Source organism: Archocentrus centrarchus, chromosome 7, assembly GCF_007364275.1.
Source record: "Archocentrus centrarchus isolate MPI-CPG fArcCen1 chromosome 7, fArcCen1, whole genome shotgun sequence".
Taxonomy (NCBI): Eukaryota; Metazoa; Chordata; class Actinopteri; order Cichliformes; family Cichlidae; genus Archocentrus; species Archocentrus centrarchus.
The window spans coordinates 29,574,545-29,598,229 of NC_044352.1; the positions used below are offsets into that span (position 1 = coordinate 29,574,545).

A 23,685-nucleotide genomic window follows, 5' to 3' on the forward strand; every position below is an offset into this window, starting at 1 on the left:
TATTTTTGCCCTGCTTGACAGTAATAATACAAAATATTAATAAATATATGCAGTATATGCGCGATCTGAAACACAAGTGCGCCTACCAGTAAAAATAAGTTTTTGGTAAATACAGTTAGAATCAAATATCGACAAGTCTTAGCTCTTATGGGCACAAACCTTCAACCTTCATCTGACCCCTGTAGTTCTCACCAGTGTAAAATTTAGCATGCTATCAAAGCAGCAAAAAAACTACTTGATGAGCAACATGTTTTTACATTTTATCTGACTGTAAATGTACTCATATTTATAATTTTATTTTGAAATACGTCTCACGGAGGCTGTTTAATGTTACATATTTACAAATGACGGTCCAATAACAAACGGCAGGTGGAACTGTTGTGCTGTACAGCTGCTTTCTCCTCAGAACAAAGAGTTTAGAAGGGGAGTATTGTTTATAGACAGTTTACTAAATGTAATACTATAATAGACTAATAAACTACACCCTGCGTGTGTTGTGATTATAGATATTACAACAGAGATATATTTTTAGATTTATAATTGGATTAACAAAAAAATGTTACAAAGAAATGATGATGTAACACACACAAACACACACAAAGCTCATTGAGATCAATAAGATCAGTCATAGAAGTGTAAAATAGTGCCTATGAGACCCTTTATTTAAATAAAAATATTTTTCAATTTATTTCGATCAAGTAAACAGTATAAAATGAATAAATAATAAAATGCCAGTCCAGTTCCGAGATGCTTTATTTTGAAAGTGCTAGCAGGAACCCAGTATTCCCTCTGGCGTCTGTCTTGACTCCTACGACTGAGTGGTCGGGTTTGGTCAGTGTTGATGCAAAGGCAGCATGAGACAGTGCTCCGCTCGGATCATGCAAGCATGGGGATATTTGGAGGAAAAGACAGTTTGACAGCTCACTCAAAGAAACGGTAAGCGACAAGTCTCAGCATCAGATATTAGGAACCAGTCCAGGGCACGACTTACTGCAATGTTATATGAGGCTTCACTTGAAACATGTGTCCATACAGCGCAAAATGTAATGCTGTTTTACCTTATGAAAAAGCAAAACTATGGCAAATGCAATGCGTTAGAAAAGTGAAAGTTACTTTATGACTGTGCAAAGTGTGTAAAGTAGACATGTAAGTCCCGTACAGCTACAAGCTGCTGTAAGATGTCAATAAATGTAGTAGCAGAAATATTTATGACTGTTTATTGTGATCTAGAACAATAAGGTTAATGCACAGAAACAGCTTTCACAGATTCACTGGAAGTACTTAGTGCAATATTAAAGGATTTATAACATTTTTTTTCCTTATTGGGTTTTGTATATAGGGTTCATACCAGCTGAGGGAAGGTCACACCCTGAGCTGACTCCTTGGCTGCTACCACTGTTGCAGTTCTAAGTAACATATGAATAGAATACAGTAGGATAAAATAGAGGATGTCATGGCTATCTCCACCACTGTGAAACACAGATGGCAGATGGTCAACATCAGGGAGTCTGCATTGAGTCAACATGGCATGAAAAGTAAATGATATATGACAGTAAAGATGGACAATATAGCAGTGCTTTAGTGGAAGGTGATAGTGTTTCCTGTCATTAACAGCACTCTGAGATTCAATCAAGCTACAGTCAGCTTCTAATACAGCAGCTTTTTAAAGCAGGACTTGTGTTAGTAGGATTTCTGCTGAAATTTTGTAAAAGCTTTGTATCCTTGTGGACTAAAGCTGTTTGATAAACTAATTAAAGAGTGTAAATTAAGGAGGTGGCTCCCAGGTGTATTTTTTCCTTTTGACATTCAGCTTAATTTAACAGCACCTAGTAAAACATTATAGGAGACACGGAGGTATACACTACCCTGCTTGAAGCCTGTTTTGTAATTTCTCTTAGCATTTGCATTTCTCCTGGGTGATTTTCATTTCCTTCTACATGCACATTAGCAATCACCAGAAAGCCTCTGCAGACTGGTAGCACTTGCTTTGTGTGAATCACTTTTTCATGAGAACTTCATGCCCTGTATAAATGAATCTCACTCGTATTATTGTATTTCTATTGAATTTAACAAGAAGCTTTTATGTCACCAACAGTTTCCTGTTTTGCTTTGTGTGTTTCTTCCTATAATTGCCAATTGAGTGAGGTGTCTCCAAGAATATCCTTGGCGCGTGTTGCCAAGTTGTAATCCTCACATCCAAGGATTCTCTGATCTCAGACCAGCTCCTTTGCTTGACTTTTGAATACCTTGAGATGTTTCCTGGACTCCATGGCCTGACTGTGCATGTGCCCATGGGAAACTTTGCATCCCTACACTCCAGTGTCCCAGTGTGTCTTTCAGTGGAACAGCCTGCTCATGCCAGGCAGCTATCAGTGTATTAATAGGTGTTTGAGCTGCTGCTTTGCTCCCAACCCCCAACTGGCTTTTCAGTTTTCATAACACAAACAAGCCAACACTCCCCCACCCCCCAACCACCACCCCTCCTACCCCTCTACTGGTACATAAAAAAAAAAAAACTTGAGCTTATTTTAGGCTCAGTGGTAGATAACTGACAGGTTGGGTTGCATGCTGTATGGGAATAATAGGTGGCAAGTTGCAGGGTTTGTTGTTAGGGTGTCAAAGATGTCCTGTCATTTTACATGATAGGAGGTTGTGGGAAGTTATTCATTTAGAATCTGTTATCTATAAAGCTTTACAAATCAAAGTTGTCAGTAATTTTCAAGGTGGCTTCAAAAATGGGAACCATCTTGCTACAGTCATATTTGAATTGTCCCTTTTTTCTTTTCTTTTTTTTTCTTTTTTTGTATAGCAACATGGGATTTTTGTCTAGGAAGTTGAGCAAGTGAGAGAAAAAGAGACTGTTCATTCTCAGGGGGAAACTAAGGAAGAACTTCAATGAGATGAATGGAAAATGGGATGAAAAAAAGAATCAGAGTAGATGCTTTGGTGGTGAACATGGTGTCAGGCTGACCATATCTGAGAACTGTGTCAGGGTGTGCTTGCTCCCACGCTGGCTGATAGATGGGAAAGACTGCTAAAGCTGGCATATTTTTACCATTTTTATTAGTTTTAATCTCCTTCTGCGTCACCATTACCCACTTGGCGGTAATCTGTTAGATCTGTTAGGTGGGAGAGCTTGTGTTTGGTTGGACAGAGGAGTTAAGAAGATGTCAGGCTTCCTGTACTCACTGGTCCGTACTGCCTGTGCTTCTTTTATGGTCCTGGGGACAAAAAATATAAATAAGAAATAAAAAATAAAAAGGCACCACATGGCATTGCTCCAAGCTGCAGGAGCTATTTTTGGGTCCAGCTATGGGAACATAACCAAGTTCCCAATCAGTCATGGACAGCACTGTAGCTGTAAATCCTGGTGCTGCTGGTGTGCTGGCTCTCATAAGTGATTTACGGGGTCAGATGATTTTAAGAGACCACTTTCTGCAAACCTCGAGTCCCCTCCGAAAAATGGACTTTAAAGCTTGGGGTGGAAGATTTGCCATTATTCGTAGTCGTAAAACAAACAGAGCCTCAAGTGTAGTGTGTACTAAATAAAACAATAGATTTAGTCTGGATCAGTTTACATTCTAGAGATATTTCTTTGAGATCACTCTGAGTGCAAAGCATTCGTTTAATGAAAGTGCAGTGCATCCTTTCAGTCACCCCCTGCCTGTAGGTTCAAGTACCCTGTTTGAACTGTAATTAAACCTCCTTGTGGTTATTGCATAACAGGATCTTGTGTGTTGACTAGCTGCTGGCTCTCTCTGTTCTACAACAGGTTAGTGCACAGGTTTTTAAAATATGTGTTCCATTTCTATTTAAAGACGTGCGTATCGTTATAGTTATTGCCAGACAAATTAAGACGGAAGCGACTTTCGGGTGCTCCTTTATTCACAAGGGGACGCCTCAGCGGGTAGATCCGCATGTTTAATTTGGCAGTTTGTTTATTTTTATTTTTTTATTTAAATGCCAGACAAATGCAGAAATGCAAATAAGTCTGAAATGTCTCAGTTGAGTTTTGATTTCCAAAGGGAGTTATCAGTCAGTGCTTATCGACTGGATGGAGATACAACCATTCGGAGCAATAAGATGAAAATTTTAAACAGACTAAAACATGCAGACATGACACTTTGCATAGAAGAGGAAACAGAAACATGAGCCCTCAGATTAAGCTTAAGGATTTCCAGTCAGCAAATCCAAGGCTCCAATTCAGACAGGTCCACAGGCAAATCTCCCCACAGGGAAAACTCTCTCTTGGTAACTCACAGAGGCAGTGCTGGATTCCTGCGCAGAGGAGAGCAAACAGGTGAGGCGAAGGCACCGAATAGTAGCAAGCAACCGCTCTGATAGAAGGAGCCAACTTCAATAACAGGTGAGTTCATTAATCCCAGGTGTGCAGGGCGGGAGCAGAAGTAGGACCCGCCCCTGAAACACAAGGTGTGGTTAACTCAAACATAGAGGGAGAGGAGCAGAGAGAAAGAGAGAATGGGTGAGCCAGCACAGGAGGACTTCATTCTTTACTTACTCACCATTCAGCACCAGCACGGTTGCAGCTGAAAGGAAGACTGTAGTCCGTGCCATATAAATGCATGTAAACAAGACATTAATTTAATTTAATACTCAGTTGTAATTATAGAGGGATCTACTTATGGCTTAATGTGGGGGCAGTGATGTTGGGAGCCAGCTTTTTTTTTTTTTTTGCTGGTTTTGGCTTCACCAGCTGTGTTGCTCAGTCCTCATATTTGTTTAGGAGTATAGTTTGTTCTTTTTTGTGAGAAATAGAATGAGAAATGTCCGTGCTTGCTCCCTGTTTATAAGCTCCAGGCCACGAGGGATTCACAAGACGATAACCACTGTTGTGTGGCTGCACAGCACGATTAGATTTAGTGAAGGCAGGTAACGGAAATGTGTCCTGGGTTAGCGAACTTGCTTTGTAGGGCAGGAAATTGGTTATGAGTACAGATGTGGCAAAAAGCCCCTCTCATCCCCTTTGCTTAAAAAAATGTGAAGATGAAGGTGTAACATAACTTAAGGCAAGAAAAAGAATTTGTAATATATCGATATCTTCAAGCACGCTCCAAAATGCTGTAAACTTCTACCTACTAGTGAGACATGTGACCTGGGTGCTACTGTTCAGGCACAGCTGAGGTGTTCTTTGCTGCATGAGGTCTGTTTAATAAACTGGCATCTCCATGTCTCCTTGTTTGAAATTACAGCAGAGTTCACTGCTTATTATTCTAGTGATGAAAGCCATGAACAATAAAGGAGGCCTTACTTGACCTTTCTTAGTGTCCAAGCATACTGTGTTGTTTTATTGCACGTTTACATATTCGTGTGTCAAACAAAGGTGTGACTTATAACCCAACTTACCCTCCCATTTTTCTTTACAGTTGACACCCACCAACTGAAGTACAAAGACAGCGAGGGTGGCAGAATAGGGGGCAAAGAGTATAACACTGTTCAGCTTCTAATTCTGCAAATGAACTTCCTCACCTTTCTCTATCTAACTGTGTGTTTTTATATTAAGAAGCTTTGAGAATGTTATCTGTGTCCCCCTCACTATGAAAGTCCTTTCCTTATCCCTTTGTGTACATGTAACAATGGCTTATTTTTAACCTGTTGGGCTCTTTAGAAGTGGCAAGGGGAAAGAAGGGAGGAAGCTGGTGCAGGATGACAGAGGATCCATCCTTCCTCTCTCCCTTCCCCACATATTACTATGGTTTGTGTTGCTTCTCTGTGATCCCCCTCCAACCCCCCCCCCCCCACCCCTCACCCCCACCCCCACCCCAGTGGAATACAAATAAATAGGAATAATGTGTGAACAGATGCATGAATGCACAGAGGGACACACACATACACACCCACAGTCCCAGTCCCAGCAAAACTGCCTGGGAACGGAGCTGTGACAGTTTGGCCTATGCCAGAAAGGTCTACGCCAGGGTGCTGGCAAGGAGAGGTCGTCCATTAGTCGAACCTCAGATTCAAGAGGAATAATGTGGTTTTCGTCCCGGTTGTGGAACAGTGGACCAGCTCTTTATCCTCTTGAGGATATTCAAGTGTGCGTGGGAGTTTGCCCATCCAGTCTACATGTGTTTTGTGGATCTGGAGAAGGCATTTGACCCCGTTCCACGGGGTATCCTGTGGGAGGTGCTGCGGGAGTATGGGGTGTTTGCCCTGTTGTTGTGGGCCATTCAGTCCCTGTACAAGTGCAGCGAGAGCTTGATCCACATTGCCAGCAATAAGTTGGACTCGTTTCCGGTGGGTGTTGGACTCCGCCAGGTTACCCCTCGTCACCAATTCTGTTCATAATTTTTATGGACAGAATTTCTAGGTGTAGCGGCCAAAGGCTTCCACCTTGGTGGCCTCAGAGTCTCATCTCTGTGGTCCTGTTGGCTTCATCAGGTGGTGGCCTCCAGCTCGCACTGGAGCAGTTCTCACTAGAGATAAAAATTAATAGTGAGCAAAACTGAGTTCAGCTTAATATTAATTTTTTTTTCTTTACGAGCTTATAGGTGCAGCCATCTACAACGGTCCCAGCTTCTCCTGTGGCCCCTTGGGAAAATGAAGTCCACACTCCTGCAGTCTAAACTTACATCTGTTTGAGGTTCAGTGAGTTAAATAAAACAATATTCAGCAACAAAAAAGAAATAGTCAAACCAAAGTCCATATGTTTTTAAAGCAGAATTTAGAATATTGTGTCTGTGTAGATTCTCAGTCATCCAGGTCATAGTAGTCTCTGGAGCTTGAAAAAGGCGACTGGACTTCTTTTTGTTTCTTGAAGACGTTTCACCTCTCATCCGAAAGGCTTCTTCAGTTCTCAACCAAATGGTGGAGAGACCCAGGTATTTAAACCCCTGTGGGCGTAGTCCCATGGAGGTGGTTATGACCCTCTATTGATCATGTGCTTGAACACATGTGCCCAGGTGTGAAGGGGGCGTGGGTCATATTTAATCAGTGGTTTCAGTTGAAACCAATTTAGGACTCCGCTCCATTGTTTCCTGTGGCCTATTGAGGTCACTGGAACAAAGGTGTGAATGGGGGTTGAGACGTCTGGGAAGGGAGCTCAGGACAGCACTGTAAGCGGGGGAAAGTTGGTGACGTAATCCACCTCCTCTGTTCAATGATGGTTGTTCACAGTGGACATAGATGGCTTCTTTCACTCCTCTTTCAAACCATCTGTTTTCCCTGTCCAAAATGTGAACATTGGCATCCTCAAAAGAGTGCCCTTTTTCCTTCAGATGCAGATGTACTGCTGAATCTTGTCCTGTCGAGGTGGCTCTTCTATGTTGTGCCATTCGTTTGTGAAGAGGCTGTTTGGTTTCACCAATGTAGAGGTCCGAGCACTCTTCACTGCACTGAACAGCATACACTACATCGCTGATCTTGTGTTTGGCGGGTTTGTCCTTGGGATGAACCAGTTTTTGTCTTAGGGTGTGACTTGGTTTGAAGTATACTGGGATGTCATGCTTGGAGAAAATTCTTCTGAGTTTCTCTGACAAGCCTGACACATATGGGATGACAATGTTTTTCTTCTTGTCCTTCCTATTCTCTGTAGTTTGTGTTTGGCCTTCATTCCTGTGCATCTTAGCTGATTTGATGAAGGCCCAGTCGGGGTAACCGCATGTTTTGAGGGCTTTCTTAATGTGTGTGTGTTCCTTATGCTTCCCTTCTGCTTTAGAGGGAACACTTTCCGCACGGTGTTGTAGGGTCCTGATCACCCCAAGTTTGTGTTCCAGAGGGTGGTGGGAGTCAAAGAGGAGATACTGGTCTGTGTGTGTGGGCTTCCGGTAAACTTCAATGTTGAGGCTTCCATCTTCCTCGATAAGCACTGCACAGTCCAGGAATGGTAACTTGTTATCTCTGGTGTCCTCCCTGGTAAAACGTATGTATTTATCCACTGAGTTAATGTGACGAGTGAAGGCTTCTACTTCTTGGGTTTTGATTTTGACCCAGGTGTCATCTACATATCTGTACCAGTGGCTAGGTGCCATCCCTTTGAAAGAACCAAGAGCTTTACTTTCCACTTCCTCCATGTAAAGGTTGGCTACAATGGGAGACACTGGGGAGCCCATGGCACATCCATGCTTCTGTCTGTAGAATCCATCATTGTATTTAAAATATGTTGTGGTAAGGCAGAGATCTAAAAGTGCACAAATCTGATCTGGGGTGAAGCTGGTTCTGTTCAGTAGGGAATCGTCTTCCTGTAGTCGTCTTCTGACGGTCTCCACTGCCTCAGTTGTGGGTATGCAAGTGAAAAGTGAAACCACATCAAAGGACACCATGGTTTCATCTGGATCCAGTACAAGATTCTGGACCTTGTTAGTAAAATCTGTAGAGTTTTCAATGTGGTGGGGTGTGATGCCAACAAGCGGTGATAAGATGGTGGCGAGGTGTTTGGAAATGTTGTAGGTGACCGAGTTTATACTGCTGATAATGGGTCGAAGTGGGACTCCTTCTTTGTGGATCTTTGGGAGTCCATAAATGCATGGAGTGGCTTCTCCAGGGTACAGGCGGTAGTAAGTGGGGCGGTCAATGGCTTTTTCCTTTTCATCCCAGTATACTTCAAACCAAGTCACACCCTAAGACAAAAACTGGTTCATCCCAAGGACAAACCCGCCAAACACAAGATCAGCGATGTAGTGTATGCTGTTCAGTGCAGTGAAGAGTGCTCGGACCTCTACATTGGTGAAACCAAACAGCCTCTTCACAAACGAATGGCACAACATAGAAGAGCCACCTCGACAGGACAAGATTCAGCAGTACATCTGCATCTGAAGGAAAAAGGGCACTCTTTTGAGGATGCCAATGTTCACATTTTGGACAGGGAAAACAGATGGTTTGAAAGAGGAGTGAAAGAAGCCATCTATGTCCACTGTGAACAACCATCATTGAACAGAGGAGGTGGATTACGTCACCAACTTTCCCCCGCTTACAGTGCTGTCCTGAGCTCCCTTCCCAGACGTCTCAACCCCCATTCACACCTTTGTTCCAGTGACCTCAATAGGCCACAGGAAACAATGGAGCGGAGTCCTAAATTGGTTTCAACTGAAACCACTGATTAAATATGACCCACGCCCTCTTCACACCTGGGCACATGTGTTCACGCACATGATCAATAGAGGGTCATAACCACCTCCATGGGACTACGCCCACAGGGGTTTAAATACCTGGGTCTCTCCACCATTTGGTTGAGAACTGAAGAAGCCTTTCGGATGAGAGGTGAAACGTCTTCAAGAAACAAAAAGAAGTCCAGTCGCCTTTTTCAAGCTCCAGAGACTAATTTAGAATATTTTTTCCAAATTTCCCATTAATTGTCTTACATCACCTCCGGGGTTATCTACTGACCCCGGAGGAGGACCCTTGGTTGAATTATACCATGTCCAAGAACAACATGCAGCTTCCACCCTGGAAAAAAGGATTAACAATTCATGAATCCTTTCATGAATTGTTAATCAGTCCATGTTTCTACAAAATCAGTGTTTACACTGTAACAGTGCTTTGCAGACAATCACTTAATAGTTTAAAAGACTTTTATTAATAGGCGTTGAGGCTTTTTTAACGTTATAGTATTTGTATTTTTTTTAACTCTACTTATTGATACATACCCATTGTAGTTTGTAGAGCTTATTAGAGAGACGTACAGAAGGTTTTTTTCAGCTGCAGTTTTAATCTGGCTTGTAAACAAAGTAATTGGCTGTTTCTTTTTGCTCCCTCTGGTTCTCCGTGGTGTTTTTGGTATTTTATCTCTTCACTGATAAACATCCTCATCTCCAGCAGAGCACATTAATTCCTACTTTGAGTTGTATTTGTTATAGTTATCTGAAAAAGAAGACTTTTTAATTACAGAGTCATGTTTTCCCTTGTGTTGCTGACAGTTGTCATGTCCCTGGGCCTTGGATCCAGAGTTTTGAGTTTTCTGTGAATTGTTGTTCTGTTTGGTTTTGAGATGAATTCTGTGTTATTTATAGTCTTCTGCTAATAGTGTTATTCTGTATTATGTTAGATCCCACAGGTATATCTGTGACAGCTACTCCGTTTAATAGGGTCCTGGGTACACATCAGCGGAGTATTACCCCAACTGATTCGATATAACACTACTTAAGCTGTAGCAGGGTGACTCGCCTGGCTTCTAACCTCCGTTAATCCTGACGTCTGCCCCGCTTCCTCCTATCCCCCAGTATCGCCCGTCAGGGAGGCTTCCTGCAGCGGTGTCTGAGGTTAAGTCCTGTCAGTTTTGGAGGCTCACCCTTGTGATCAATGCACTTGGAAATTTGCCAGGTCAAATTTTATAGGCTCGGACAGCAAGCCCAAGGGACATAAGTAAAGTTTAAGTGGATTCCAGTAGACTAGTGTGACCAAACCAGAGCTAGATGTTAGAGTTTTACTATGGCATGAGACTAAGTGTACCGTGAATGGGGAAATAATTCTCAATAGAACTATACTGACTTTTTAGAGTCAATTTTATTTTGCAGGTTTCAGCTCAAGCAGTTGCAATTAGCTCAAAATACAATTCTCAATCAATTCTTAAAATTCAGTAATCAACTCAAAATTCAGAACTCAAAATCAATGTAAATCAATCATAGAGCCTAATTTTCCAAATCACTTGATCTTAATCAAAATGAATACTTATGAGCTGGGTTGATGAAGAAGGGGTTTGAAAATGTCCAATTGTTTAAAATCCTTTTTGGGAAGAAAGGACTTCGGATGAGTCACCTGGCCAAAAGCGACCGCACCCAAAACCCAGTCCATTGAACTGCCTCGGTGAAGCGGGAAAAAAGGAGCAGTCCAAAAGGAAGATGTTTTCTGTCCTTCTGTTAACTGTCCTTTTACAATCCTCACGCTGTAATCCACAAGTCTTCTCTGACTCAGTCCAAAGTCCAAAAGATAGAATTTCCACAGCGAAGCTGCATCCGACTTCAACTGAGGAGCAGGGAGAATACCGGCAGAACTGTTCAAAGTCGAATTAGTATCCACAGAGGGTTGGGGCAGTCCTCTCCGTAAGGCAGTTCTTGTCCGGGGAGAAGGCTTCTGAATTTCTCGACTGTTGCTCCTGTGCATCCTCTTTATATATCTTAATTCTAAGACGTAGCCTATTTTCTAAACATCATCATGACAGTTATCACCCCATTCCTGATATCCTTTTAGGGTGTTTAACCCAGACATTACTTCATTTCTTATCTAATATAAGATTTTAAGTATTTTCCAATCCTGGGACATGTCTGAACATGTTTCTAACTTTGCTCCACGCATCTCCAGGCAACAGCTTTCAGTTCCTCTTTTTACCCTTGGCTCATGATTTCACAGTTTCCTCAACACATTGCTCCAACCATCATTTCTGTTACACTTACACACATCATTTGATCGTAAATCATATACTCCATTCTCTAACGGTTCTTTAAATTTGAATTATGATTGTTCACTCAGCACCAAGCTTAGGCTAGCGGGCAATCAAGATCTCAACTCACTTGACAATTATCTTGTGCTTTTTGTCATCATCAAATGATTTGTATTGGTTGTTTTTGTTATTTAGTTCTTAGTATTAGTTGTATAGCTCCGTTTCTGTTCCTTCAGTCTTGTCTCTGTGTTTGTCTTTCTGTCTTTCTCAGTCCCTCGTTTCATTGTGTCAAGTTAATCTTGTTTCCTCGTCCAGTTGTGTCTCTTCCTGTTTCATATTGCTAACGGCAGGTCTCTGTGTCTTTTTTTCTTCCTGTGTAATCGTGTTAGTTGTCTTCAGCTGTGTCCCCCACCTGTTGCCTCTCCCCCCAGTTGTTTTTTGTGTGTATATATTGTCTCAGTCACCCTTTGTCCTTTGTTGTGTCATTCCTTATGGTAGTGTGTTTCCTTATACCATGTTTCATGCGTTTTCTGCCGTTTGGATTCCCTGCTCTTCATCCTGTAAACCTTCAGCATTAAAGCTGTGTTTTGCATTTACTCCTGGTTTTCCGAGACCTGCATTTGGCTCCAAACTCTGTCTGCCGCACAGCATAAGGATTCCAGCCACCTATTTGTTCTAAAGGCTGTTATTTTTAAATTTGTTTTTTCATAATTAATTTAAGCTGTCAGTGCTGGTTTTTGTTCTGGTACATATGCCCGCGTGTCTGGATTTTCTCAAACTAACTGCAATTCTTCCCAAAATAACTTCCTCAAGTTACTGTTTTTAAGGCAAAAATGCTATTTTCCCTACAGCTTAAATCCTTTCCTCCCTGCAAAACTGGTAACATGCACTAACAATTTAATTTAATTTTTTGTACTAAATTACTCATTATGCAATAGTGACGTCTAAGATCTGGAAATCATTCCAGCTGGTGACCTGTGATCCCATAAAAAAAAAAAATCATGCAAAAAAAAAGAAAAGAAGAATGTCCCATGGAAATGATAGGATTCTTTGATGTTCTTTGGGTATTTTATCAACTTTGATGGTGTACCTTCAGGGAAGGAAAGAAAAATTAGCATTTTCATTCATTTATTTAACAAAAATATCAGCAGGTGTGATACATGCCGCTGATGGTGGTTGCATTTGAGCAGTCTTCTCCTCACGTGAACTTTTACAAGAGTTACCTGCAGAACCTGTGATAAAAGTTTGGGGTTCTTTGAACACTTTCTGTAGCTCTTGAGCTGAATTTCTTGGGGCATCTATTCTTGGAAAATTAACAATTATTTAAAACCTTTTTTTTTTTCTAAATGGCTTAAAGAGCTCTTTAGGTCTTGATCTGATGACACCACACACTTCAGTAGCAAACAGGACACCAGAGCCCCATGTCAGAAGTTTAAAAAGAACGCGTCAGACCCGTCATTCAAAGGATGATCTAATCATTGCCACTTAATCTGGAAATTCTCAGTCTAATTTTATGTATATGAAGGTGTGCTTGCTAAGTAAATACTTTTTCAGTGTGACTGGTTTGTAAGTTATTTATTTAAATCATCAAAATACAAAAAATTACAGTTTTGTTTGTTTTTATTTTTAGTTGTCATCTACAGGCACTGGATCAAATGTGTATTAGTTCAAGTGAAAATATCAGCCACGTCTATATATTATATGTTATTCGTGACTCTATGACTCTCACAGTGAGGCTTAAGGCTATAGACTGCTCATCTTCTGTTAAAGTATCCCAGATCATGAAGACCAAGATTCAAAAATGAAATAAATCTACTCAGTAAGGACTAAAGTCTAAACTTTCACTCAGACGTAGATGATCTGAGATATTTTTAGGTTCAGACTGCAGGAGATACAGTACTGATACAGAGATACAGGTTTCTCCACAGCAGTTACCTCAAAAGACAGGAATGCAATGAGGTTGTGATGTATGCTGTGCTGTGTCTCTCACAGTTCCCCCTACTTGAATGTCTTCTTGGCTCTTCTGCTGATAACATCACTACTGTTTCGCCCACCTACACGTACTGCACATATAACTTCATAATGGAAATGACCGCTCTTTAAGAGATGTCAAAACGTCATTGTGGAAACTGTAGGAGGATGTAATTGATTTAAAGGGAGAGGCAGTTTGAGGAAAAGCGGGTGTTTGGGGAGCTCATTGGTAAATAACTTGATTCAGATACAAATAACGCAAAACCCGTTCACACAACCAAGCAGGCAAATAAAACAGGAGTCAGATTTAAGAGCCTGCAAAACTAAATATTTCGTTCAAATTAAAGTGGTTATATTAAACTCAAGGGCAACATGGTTTTAGCACTTTTACCTCACAGCAAGAAGGTCCTGGGTTCGAATCCACCAGCTGGTCGGGACCTTCCTGTATGGAGTTCGCCCCGGGTCTGCATGAGTTCTCACTGGGTATTCTCCCACAGTCCAAAGATGTGGGAGGAAGCCAAAGTGGGGGTTAGGCAAACTGGTGATTCTAAATTTCCCATAGGTGTGAATGGTGTTAGCACAGGCTGGTGTCCTTAATTTGAGAGTTCAAAAGTGGACTATAGCACCTTTCTACTCAGCACTCAAAGCACTTTCTAAAGGAGGCCGATGTGAAATGTTCTATGGTTGTGTGCAGCTGGAGAGAGAGAGCATGGAGACGGTGTCTTGTGTCCCATTTAACCCATCTGTCTCTAGTTTGTTCCTTTAAATGTTTAGTGATTTCTGACCCAGTACCATTATTGCACTTCTGCTCCAAGAGATCTTTGGAGGTTGATTGTGTTAATGTTGCTCATTGCTACAAACCCCTGAGGGTTTCACTGAAGCTCTTACCAAAGGCTTGCAAAAATTTTTAATGTAGCGTTTGCAATTATTATTTTTTATTTATTTACTTTTTCAGAAAAAGTAGTCACTGCTGGCTATTATACAAAGATGACCTCACTGATTTAAGGTGAGTCTTTGGGCAAGAAATATGCAGAGCTGTAATCGATCCTTCCATTCCTTTAAAAATGGAAATCAGCAAAAAAAAAATCTTATTAGTATTAGAGGCACTGAGGTCAAGATTCCCCCCAGCCCTGGATGATGCAGGGGAGTGCAGGTGATCATTCACGTGAACCACAAATTATAGGATGTTGTTGTGTTTCTGCCACCTGCTGTATCTGAAGAACAATGAGCATCTCAAAGCTCTTCATTACCAAAGATATTAAACCTACAGGATCGTATACTGTTGCAAGTATGATTGCTCTTGTTGTGTATTTTGTCCAAAAACATTACAGTGTGGTGTTATTAAAACACTGGAAGGAAATGAAAGGGTGGAACACAGGCCAAAGAAACATATTATTGTTATTGTTATGCTATCTCCACATCTTTCTCTTACTTTGTTGCCTATTTCAGGGAGTGGCCACTCTAATCAGACCCCATTTGGGCGTCTCTCTCGTGAACTATTGAGCGATACTGTTTGTGCTTTTTCAGATGTAGACATATTTGTGTTTTATCTTCCAGAAAGAGCACAATGTACAAAGAAAGGGAGGATTTATTAGAGTCATTCTGGCTTATCTAAAAATCATTATAAACACCTCTGTTTTAGGAGAAAAACAATGCTTAGCAATAAAGCCCTTCCACAGTACCACTGATGACTGGTCCTGTGATCTTAAAGCATTGTATGAACTTTTGTCTCAGGACATCAGGATCCTGGTGAGCTTTTTTTCATCTTCTTGCCCCAATAAAACCCCTTAGACACATTGATATATTGTGCATAAATATTAAGTCTCTCTCCCCTCTTTTTACAGCCAGACATTTAATCTTAATTTAGTTAGAATTGGTTTGCCAAAATCCCTTGTGAAGTAGCAGTTTGGCCCAATTACCACAAGCTGTTGTGCATATGTTGTGAGGTTTGTGAGTGAAACCTCACCATCCACTGAAAATATCACCAACCTTGAGATCTCTGGTTGCCAAGAAATGCCGCAGCGTCTGACGCGAGTTTGGGCTCGGGTTCGTGTTAATATTTTCTGTGATTAACAGTGCCAATAGGTGATGACTTTCTGCTGTTACGCTGTTGTGTTATTACTAGTGTGAGTCTGCTGCATGTGGTGTACTCGTGGCTCTGATTTGTTTCTACAGCTGTTACCAGGCAAGCAAGCAGTGCATTCCAGTTTGATAATGACCGCTCTCAGACCACCTAAACATCTCACTAGAGAAAGAGAGAAAGACTCCATTAAAGGAATGCACTGAGCTTTGGGGAAAAGCCTGACCTATACTGGACTTTCAACAATCAGATGATCCCCTATGTGCAAGCAAGACCTCCCTCCTTGTTAAAAGGTGGTTCTTCTAGGATCAGGACACTGGAAGGGAGATTTTTCCAAGCTCAGGACCAGCCTCAGGGAGGGTTGTGTTGTGAACATCTAGTGGGTGAGGGCAAAGAGAAGTTCAGGGTCACCTGACTATGAGCCTGTGAGGCTTATCAAAAAGGAAAGTTTGGAGCCTAATATTAATTTAAAGGTTTATTCTTCTAGTCTCAACTCACAACAACAGTCACCTCAAGATGCTTTACACTGCATGATAGAGATCCTCCGGTATCAACAATCAAATAATCCCCTATGAGCAAGCACTAGGTGACAGTGGGGAGGAAGAAACCTCCAGCAGAACCAGGCTCAGGGGGGGGCAGACATGTACCACGACCTTGGGGGGGACGGTTGCACGGTGGTTAGCACTATAAGCAGGAAGGTCTGGGTGCTCTCTGGGTTCTCTGGCTTCCTCCCACAGTCCAAAGACATGCAGTTAGCGGGTTTAGGTTACCTGGTGATTCTACATTGGCTGCAGGTGAGAATGTGAGTGCGAATGGTTGTCTGTCTCTCTGTGTTGGCCCTGAGACAGACTGGTGACCTGTCCACGGTGTACCCTGCCTCTACCCCTATGGCAGCTGGGATAGGCTTTTGGTCGGATCTCAGTGTGAGGTTTCTTTTTTAGACACTGACAGCTGTTTGAAGCTTTGAGTTTAAACGCTGGTCAGCAGTGATGCCTGGCTTTCACAGAGATCACTTTTTCTTTGGTAGGCATAGAAGAACAACAATTTTCAGTGTCACTGACATGCAAGTGATTTTAGTGTTTTTGTTCCCACTTAACCAACCAGTATGACTGAGATAAATGCTGACAGTCAGCAGTGTAGGATGAGCAGAGGGCAAAAGTAGATTGGGAGGAAGAACGGCAGTAAAAGAAAAAGATAGAGATCATAAGGAAAGGCTGTTGGGTTTAGTATATGTGTGTCTTAAAGTGTTTGCTTTTTGTTGAAACAAAGATAGGACACAATTCTTTATATCCACACAAACCTATGTGCATGTGGTTCAACTCTGTTCAAAATGAAGGGTGATGACCCTGGAGAAATGAAAATACAAAAACACAGGGACAAAGGAAGTGACAAATCAGCCAGAGCATCACAGTTTGTTACCGCAAAACAAAGACAAACCAAACTACTTGGCTACAACTCACAGATAGATTGTATGCAGTGTTTATTGGTGACAATGGCACATAGCGAGCACTTGCCAAGGTATTATGATATGTGAGGGTGCATGTCCTTGGGTTGACAATGTTCTGATGGGGAACAATACATTGCTGGAGGCAACTGTGTACAAAACAGATAGAGGGGCATTCATTGTTTGGTTCTTGATGGATTGAATCATAATTCTAAATATTTGTGTGTTTTTGTGTGTGTCATCATTGTCAGTGACAGAAACTCAAACTGCAGCTCATGGGAAAAATTGTCACAGCACATTTTGCGATGCAATGCGCCAAAGATGGGGACGCGTGGGGTAGTCATGAAGGACAATATAATAACTTACACTTCTCAAGACCAGTAAAAGAAAAACACGAGTGACTTTTTTTACTTCTGTAAGTTACTTTTAAAGATCGATATGGGCATTAAATTTCCTTCTGCTGCGGTCAATTTTATATACCCCCCAGTTGGTGGGAAAAGCTGTGGTTAAACACTGCAAACTAATCCCTGGCTACACTTGATCTTAGCAGACTCAGCAATACCAAACCTTTCTGTGGGGCTGGTGGAGGAAACTGCAGAAGCAAGCAGTTTTGAAGGAATCTTACCTTACTGTAATGAGCTCGGGACATTTCTTATGTGTTGCCTTCACTTCTAACCCAGGTACAAGTCATTTATGTCTGCTTGTCGATTTTTTTTCTGTCCATAATTCAAATTATTATGCTGATCCTTTTGATTATACAGTTTTCTCTTATTTTTATTATACATTTTTGTTCTCCTATATATTTGTATTAATACACGAATAAATAAGCTATAGAGTCCAAAAGCATTCTCTTTTTTTTCGTGCCAGGATTTAAACATGTTTATTTTAAAGTTAAGGAGGCTTGCAGAAGACTTGGATAGCAAAAAACCCCCAAAAAATGAATAAATAATAATTTAAAAAAAAAAACAACAACAAAAATTAAATCAGTTGGGATTAAATGTGCCTATTTCATAAAAAAGAACTTATTAATTAATAAAAACACGGATACTACATGAGTGGATCTTTTCTCAGGCTCCAACAAAAATGATAAAACTGAATACTTTGAGCTGCAATCTTCATATTTCATGAGATGAAATTACATCATGTTCAGGCACTGGTAAAAAAATTATTAAAAATTAACATTGTAAAGTGAAGCACAATATCTCCTGCAGTCTCTGCAGCAACTGCCTATTTGGTGTCGCCTCCCACATGATGCTATGTCCCGATTTTTCCTTCTATGACACACGGATGCTCTGCGTAGAGCGGCTGAAAGGAAGAAAGCGTTATTCATTAACGGCACCAGTTCCTGAAGGCTTCACACCCTTCACTCACATTGTTTTTCCCCACGTTTCTTTCCTCTTTATTTTTCCATCTTTCTTATTCACATCTGTCTAAATATTTTCATTACTCTGGCCTCTAATGAGAGGTTATTGGCATAAATTTGAACTCTACTTTTTTTCATATTTTTCTCATGCACGCTTCCATTTATTTCCCTTCACATCTGGAAAAATGTTTTTTTTTTCTGTAACTATGTTGATAAAATGTTGTAATTTTGTCAATTGTGTTTGACTTTAACATATTTTGAAAAACTATTCCATGTAGAAAACAGGGTTTCACAAGAAATGCTGCTTTGGGGAAAAGAGAACGTTAAACAGAATAAACAGCTGTCAAAGTCGGCATTTAATAAATGTCTAAATTTCCATCTGTGACTATGGAAAAGGACAACAAAATTAAAGAACACAGCCTTTTGACACCGACTGTGTATTTGTTGTTGGAGACTTTGTCACTGGCTTGTTCATTAAAGATGAAAAGCTAAAGGGAACTTGCTGTTCTTTTGCTCCAAAATATCAATAAACACACATCTGTCTCTGTGACCCTGAGTGGACAGTAGAGAGAAAGGACTGCGGGAGCATGAACTTCCGTTCCTGATATATGAGAAAATACACAAACAGTGTATAAACAGACTGGAACGTGCTTATAAAACCGTTCACACAGAGGCCTTTGGGGTCAGCATGCAACAGTAATACTATATGAAATACTCTGATGTATGGTAGTGGTGGTCTCATGCACTACTTGAATTAAGCAGTTGCAGCCACTTCAAATGGTTAACAATCACATTTTCCTTGTTCTTCTTGTCTCCTTTTAGAGACATGTGCAACACTCTAACGCTCTCACTGCTGGTTGCACTGGCGCTGTGCACAGAGGTGAGTACTGCTCTCACCCATTAACTGTCTAAGTGTCCTTACTGCATTATGTCAAGGGGAGAATGTACTTTGACTTAATTAGAGGACATTGTAGATTTGTAGTGCCTCTAAAGTACTCTTTGTTTCAATGACCACATTGCCCAGGTGTGCCATTGTCAAGATGCGGGGTCCCCGGTGGGAGCTGAAAACACAGTTGCAGGGCAGCAGAATTTTAATGACCTGGACTTCGCCATCATACTGGGAGAGTCCAGACTCCAGATCCTGGCTGCTCAGTTTGAATGCTACTTGAAAATAATCCACGATCCACCGCGAACAGAACAAGGTGATGAAATTTTAGATTGATCCACATGCTCATTGCTCAACTGATAAACATTTAAGCAGCTCGATGAACTTCCTGGCAGATGACAGATGTTTAAGCAGTTTTAATGTAATCACTCTGTCTGCGAATATAAACACAAACAGCGCGCAAGAAAAAAAAATCATCACATTATTCTAATTTCATTGTGTTTAGGAAGCATTGCTCTTAGGAGCTTATGCTGGAACAGCTGGCTTGTTGAGTGACTAGTAAATGAAAAAGGGGAAGACTCTCAGCTTTCAGATCAGTGAGATCCTGTTTAGTCCTGTAATAATGTTTATGGCAGTTTAAAGCCACCATATAAGTAGAACTTTAACTCATGCTAGCAATGGTATTTAAAAGCTCAATGGAGCAACCATGCGCTGGAGGTGGGCTTGTTTACAAAATGTGCATTTACCAAACCCACTAGGTTGTTTTCGCACGTGGAATGTCCTTGAAATTCCCTCCTGTGGCATCCACAATCCACTGTCTGGATATTTTCCGATCCTCCACCCACTGCTGTTGTGTGGATCTCTATAAGATCAAGTAGATGCTTAATTTTTTATTTAACATGAAAAATACTTCAAGGATGAAACAATGCCTGTTGTATTCAGGTCTGAACCTAAATCTCTAGAGTCTTGGTAAAACAACATGCACCATGTTAAATAACTGGTAGCAGTATAATAGCTATCAGTTATCAGTTAGCTGGCCTTCCTTCAGCATTTGGTGTGTGTGTGCATTCTATGCAAAAGAGAAAGAGAGAAAGAGGAAGAGAGGAAGTGAGTCAGAGAGAAAGGAAACTTGCCCTTTGTATTTCCCCAGTGCCTGTTACTCCCATTCAGCACTTTGCTGCCTTTGAAACATTATTGTGTGCTTCATATCCCAGCATGCCTCTGCGCGACCTGGTACCAGCAAATTTCCGACTATTGTTGACGAGCTTTGTGTAAGCCAGCTATGGTTACATGCATAGTTTATATAAGAGTAACACACTATTTATGTTGAAGAGATAATTTATTTGAAAAAAAAAGTTGCCCATGCCTGATAATATACATTTAAATGGAGGTCTAAGGAGATATACTGTAGTTAGTGTATAATATATGGAACCAGCTTTTACATTTGCATTCTTTGACAGAATATCAGCCTACATGTGTGATCACAAATTCACGACTGTAAATAAGGTCTAATATGAGATTACACACTTTTTATTTTCTAGCACCTGCCTATTTATGACATTTCCTCACTGCCCTCTGTAGACCCTTACTGTAACCGTACATGGGACGGCTGGCTGTGCTGGGACGACTCAGCTCCAGGAACTGCCATGCAGATGTGTCCAACATACTTTATGGACTTTGACCCTTCCGGTAAGACCTTAATAGACACAAATATTAATTTTGTTTCTTTTTTCTTTTTCTTTTGTCTGTACTTTGTTTGTAATTTTTTGGATAAAGACGCAATGTTTATAGGTGTGACTGAAGTGCAGACTTTCAGTCTTAATTCGAGGGGTTTAACAGAAAATTTGCATTCTTTATGCAAAAATTAGAGACATAAGTAATTGGACACTTATGGCTACCAGTGGTGATGGGAGTGCTGATAGAAGTAACAGGATGAATTCTGAGGTGTATTGGGCTATACTTTCTGCTCAGATTCAGACAAATGCCGCAAAAGTGCTGGGACAGCGATTCACAGTGTAAATGGATAATGACCCAAAGCACACTGCAAATGCAACCCCAGGCAAAGAAATGGGATATTCATCAGTGGTCATTCATCATGGTTCAAGACTGCCAAGGATTTTCATCCAAGTATTAAAAACAGTCTTTATATTTAGAATGATGTTGGTTGGGGGAATGTGTACAAAAATTGCTGTAATTGCCAAACAGTTCATGCAATGCTTTTGTTAAACCCTTTGAATTAAAGCTGAAAGTCTGCACTTCAGCCTAAACTGAACTACTGGCTGAACTCCAAACAATTGTTTGTTTGTTTGTCCAGCAAATTATGGACCCAACTGTATATACTACAAACCATACACAAGTGTAACTGTAAGTATGCTGACTCTTTCATTGCCAGCTACGTCAACATGCAAAATCTGTTCACTGTTCATTCAACAGAGAAGGTCACCAAAGTGTGTAATCCCGATGGTCAGTGGTTCTATCACCCAGAGAGCAACAGAATCTGGTCCAACTACACCATGTGTTCAGCACACACTAACGACAAACTCAAGGTAAAATACAGTGAAACTACCATGTAACACATTTTAACCATGTAGTATGTTCCTTTAATCTTCTTTAGTTTGGATTTGGGATGGTTTGGCCAAATTAGAGCAGTGAGTTTTACTGTAATCAGAACCCAGCACAAAGTGAACTGATGCAAAGTAATTAATTCCTACAAGTGCAGCTCTGTGCAGTACTGTTCCAGCAGCCAGTCATCCAACAATGACTATTGTCTAGTGTATCTAAATTTATGGCCATCCAGCAGTTTTTCTGTTTGTTCCCAGAAGGCTTATATATGTTTATAGTTTTTGTCTTTGCTTTCCTGTTTGCTGCAAAGGGGCAGTTCTGCTTTCACATACTGTAAAGAGGATATGCAAATATTGTATTGTTTTCCTGTGCTGCTAGCATATTGATTTTAAAAGAAAAAACTCTTAATCAGTGATGAATCCATTTATATTTATCATAGTGAAGCATTTTTTTTCCTGCAGCTTGCCATCAGTGTCTACTACATGGCCATGGTGGGTCACAGTCTTTCCATTGTCTCCTTAGTCATCAGTTTGATCATCTTCTCCTACTTCAAGTGAGTCATGGGAGGTTTTCTTCTGTCTGGGCTGACTGAGTGCTTCTGTAGTCGTTGTATAAACACTTTACTGAACGTCTTTCTGTTTGGTTCCTTTTCACATTCATGTGAATAAATATCCTAGAAAATGGTGGCAAGGAAATTATTTGGATAATCAAAAAAAGTATTAGTTTAATCTGGCGCAATCGTAATTAATATCGTAATTGATGCTATTCCTTTACTCCCTTTGCTCTCTTTCAGGAGTCTTAGCTGCCAGAGAATCTCCCTCCATAAGAACATGTTTCTCTCCTTCATCTTAAACTCAATTGTTACTATGATATGGCTCACGGTCAGTGTGGTCAATAGCCACGCCATAGATGCCAGCAACCCTGTGAGCCCTGTGATCTCCTTACGCTGATGATTTTTCTCTGTTTTCAAAAAAATGCCCACTCCTCTGTGTTTAATTCGATTTTCATTCAAATCTGCTATCACATCCATCAGGTGAGCTGTAAGATCCTGGCTGTGCTGACTCAGTATACCTCTGTTTCCACCTACTTCTGGATGCTGTGTGAAGGCATCTACCTCCACACACTCATCATAGTGGCCGTCTTTGTCGGGGAACAGCAGCTGTTCTGGTACTACATCCTGGGGTGGGGTGAGTCAGGAGGATCAAACATGTATTTGACATTTTTTTAATCTTCTTGTAGTGATTTTATTGCGTGCTATTTCCTGTTTTTTGTGTCACAGTTTACTCTGGTTATTCATGAATTTCCCTCATCGGGTGTTAGCGGTAGATTTGCAGCACCTGGCCCTAGGCCACATAGCCCCCCCACCCCTTAAATTAATAAAATCATCATATAAAGAAACACATTCTGTATTTACTCAGGTTATCCTTGACTAATGACTGGAAACATTTAAGCGTGACAAATATGCAAAAAACTAAGAAATCAGGCAGGGAGCAAATACTTTTTCACAGCATTGTACCTGAACATACTGTATGAAAGTGTATTATTATATTTAGGTTTTAGCTGCTTTCATTGCACACACATTTCAAACATAATTTAACATGAAACTATAACCCAGAAGGTTAGATGTAGTATTAGTAATAGATTATTTTATGTCTCTCTAATCTTTATTTTTTAGCAGTATATGCTCCCTGCAAAGAGCGTGGCATGTACCCTACATGTCACCTTTACATTTAAATCATCAAAGTTGTCGGTGTAACAGCTGAAAACTGTGACTTTAGCTTTCCAGGATGAACATGTACACCAATCAGCCACAATATTAAAGCAGGTCATGTGAATAGAATTGATCATTTTGTTATAATGCAGTGTTGGATCCTGCCATTCATGTGCAAACATTGTTGCAGACCAGCACATGCCACATACTGTAGCACAGGGAGGTCCTATGCCCATGCCTCGATGGGTCAGTATTAGATGGTTTAAAGTTGGGGCTGATCGTTGTATATTGCTAGAGAGAATTATTTGCATTCACCAATAAACTAAGAAACTGAGATGT

The 23,685-nt window shown here is 40.8% G+C and overlaps 1 protein-coding gene across 1 annotated transcript in view; it reads left to right on the plus strand.

The window, feature by feature from the left end:
- Positions 1-828: 828 nt before the first annotated feature.
- The window catches only part of calcrl2 (calcitonin receptor-like 2), a 31,427-nt gene continuing 8,570 nt past the window's right edge, over positions 829-23,685 (plus strand). Inside the window, exons 1-8 of the mRNA XM_030733938.1 lie at positions 829-936; positions 19,010-19,067; positions 19,212-19,389; positions 20,655-20,762; positions 21,507-21,619; positions 22,097-22,188; positions 22,429-22,558; positions 22,669-22,822. Coding sequence (XP_030589798.1) covers positions 842-936; positions 19,010-19,067; positions 19,212-19,389; positions 20,655-20,762; positions 21,507-21,619; positions 22,097-22,188; positions 22,429-22,558; positions 22,669-22,822 — 928 coding nt within the window. The 5' untranslated portion in view covers positions 829-841. The remainder of the gene's footprint in view (positions 937-19,009; positions 19,068-19,211; positions 19,390-20,654; positions 20,763-21,506; positions 21,620-22,096; positions 22,189-22,428; positions 22,559-22,668; positions 22,823-23,685) is intronic.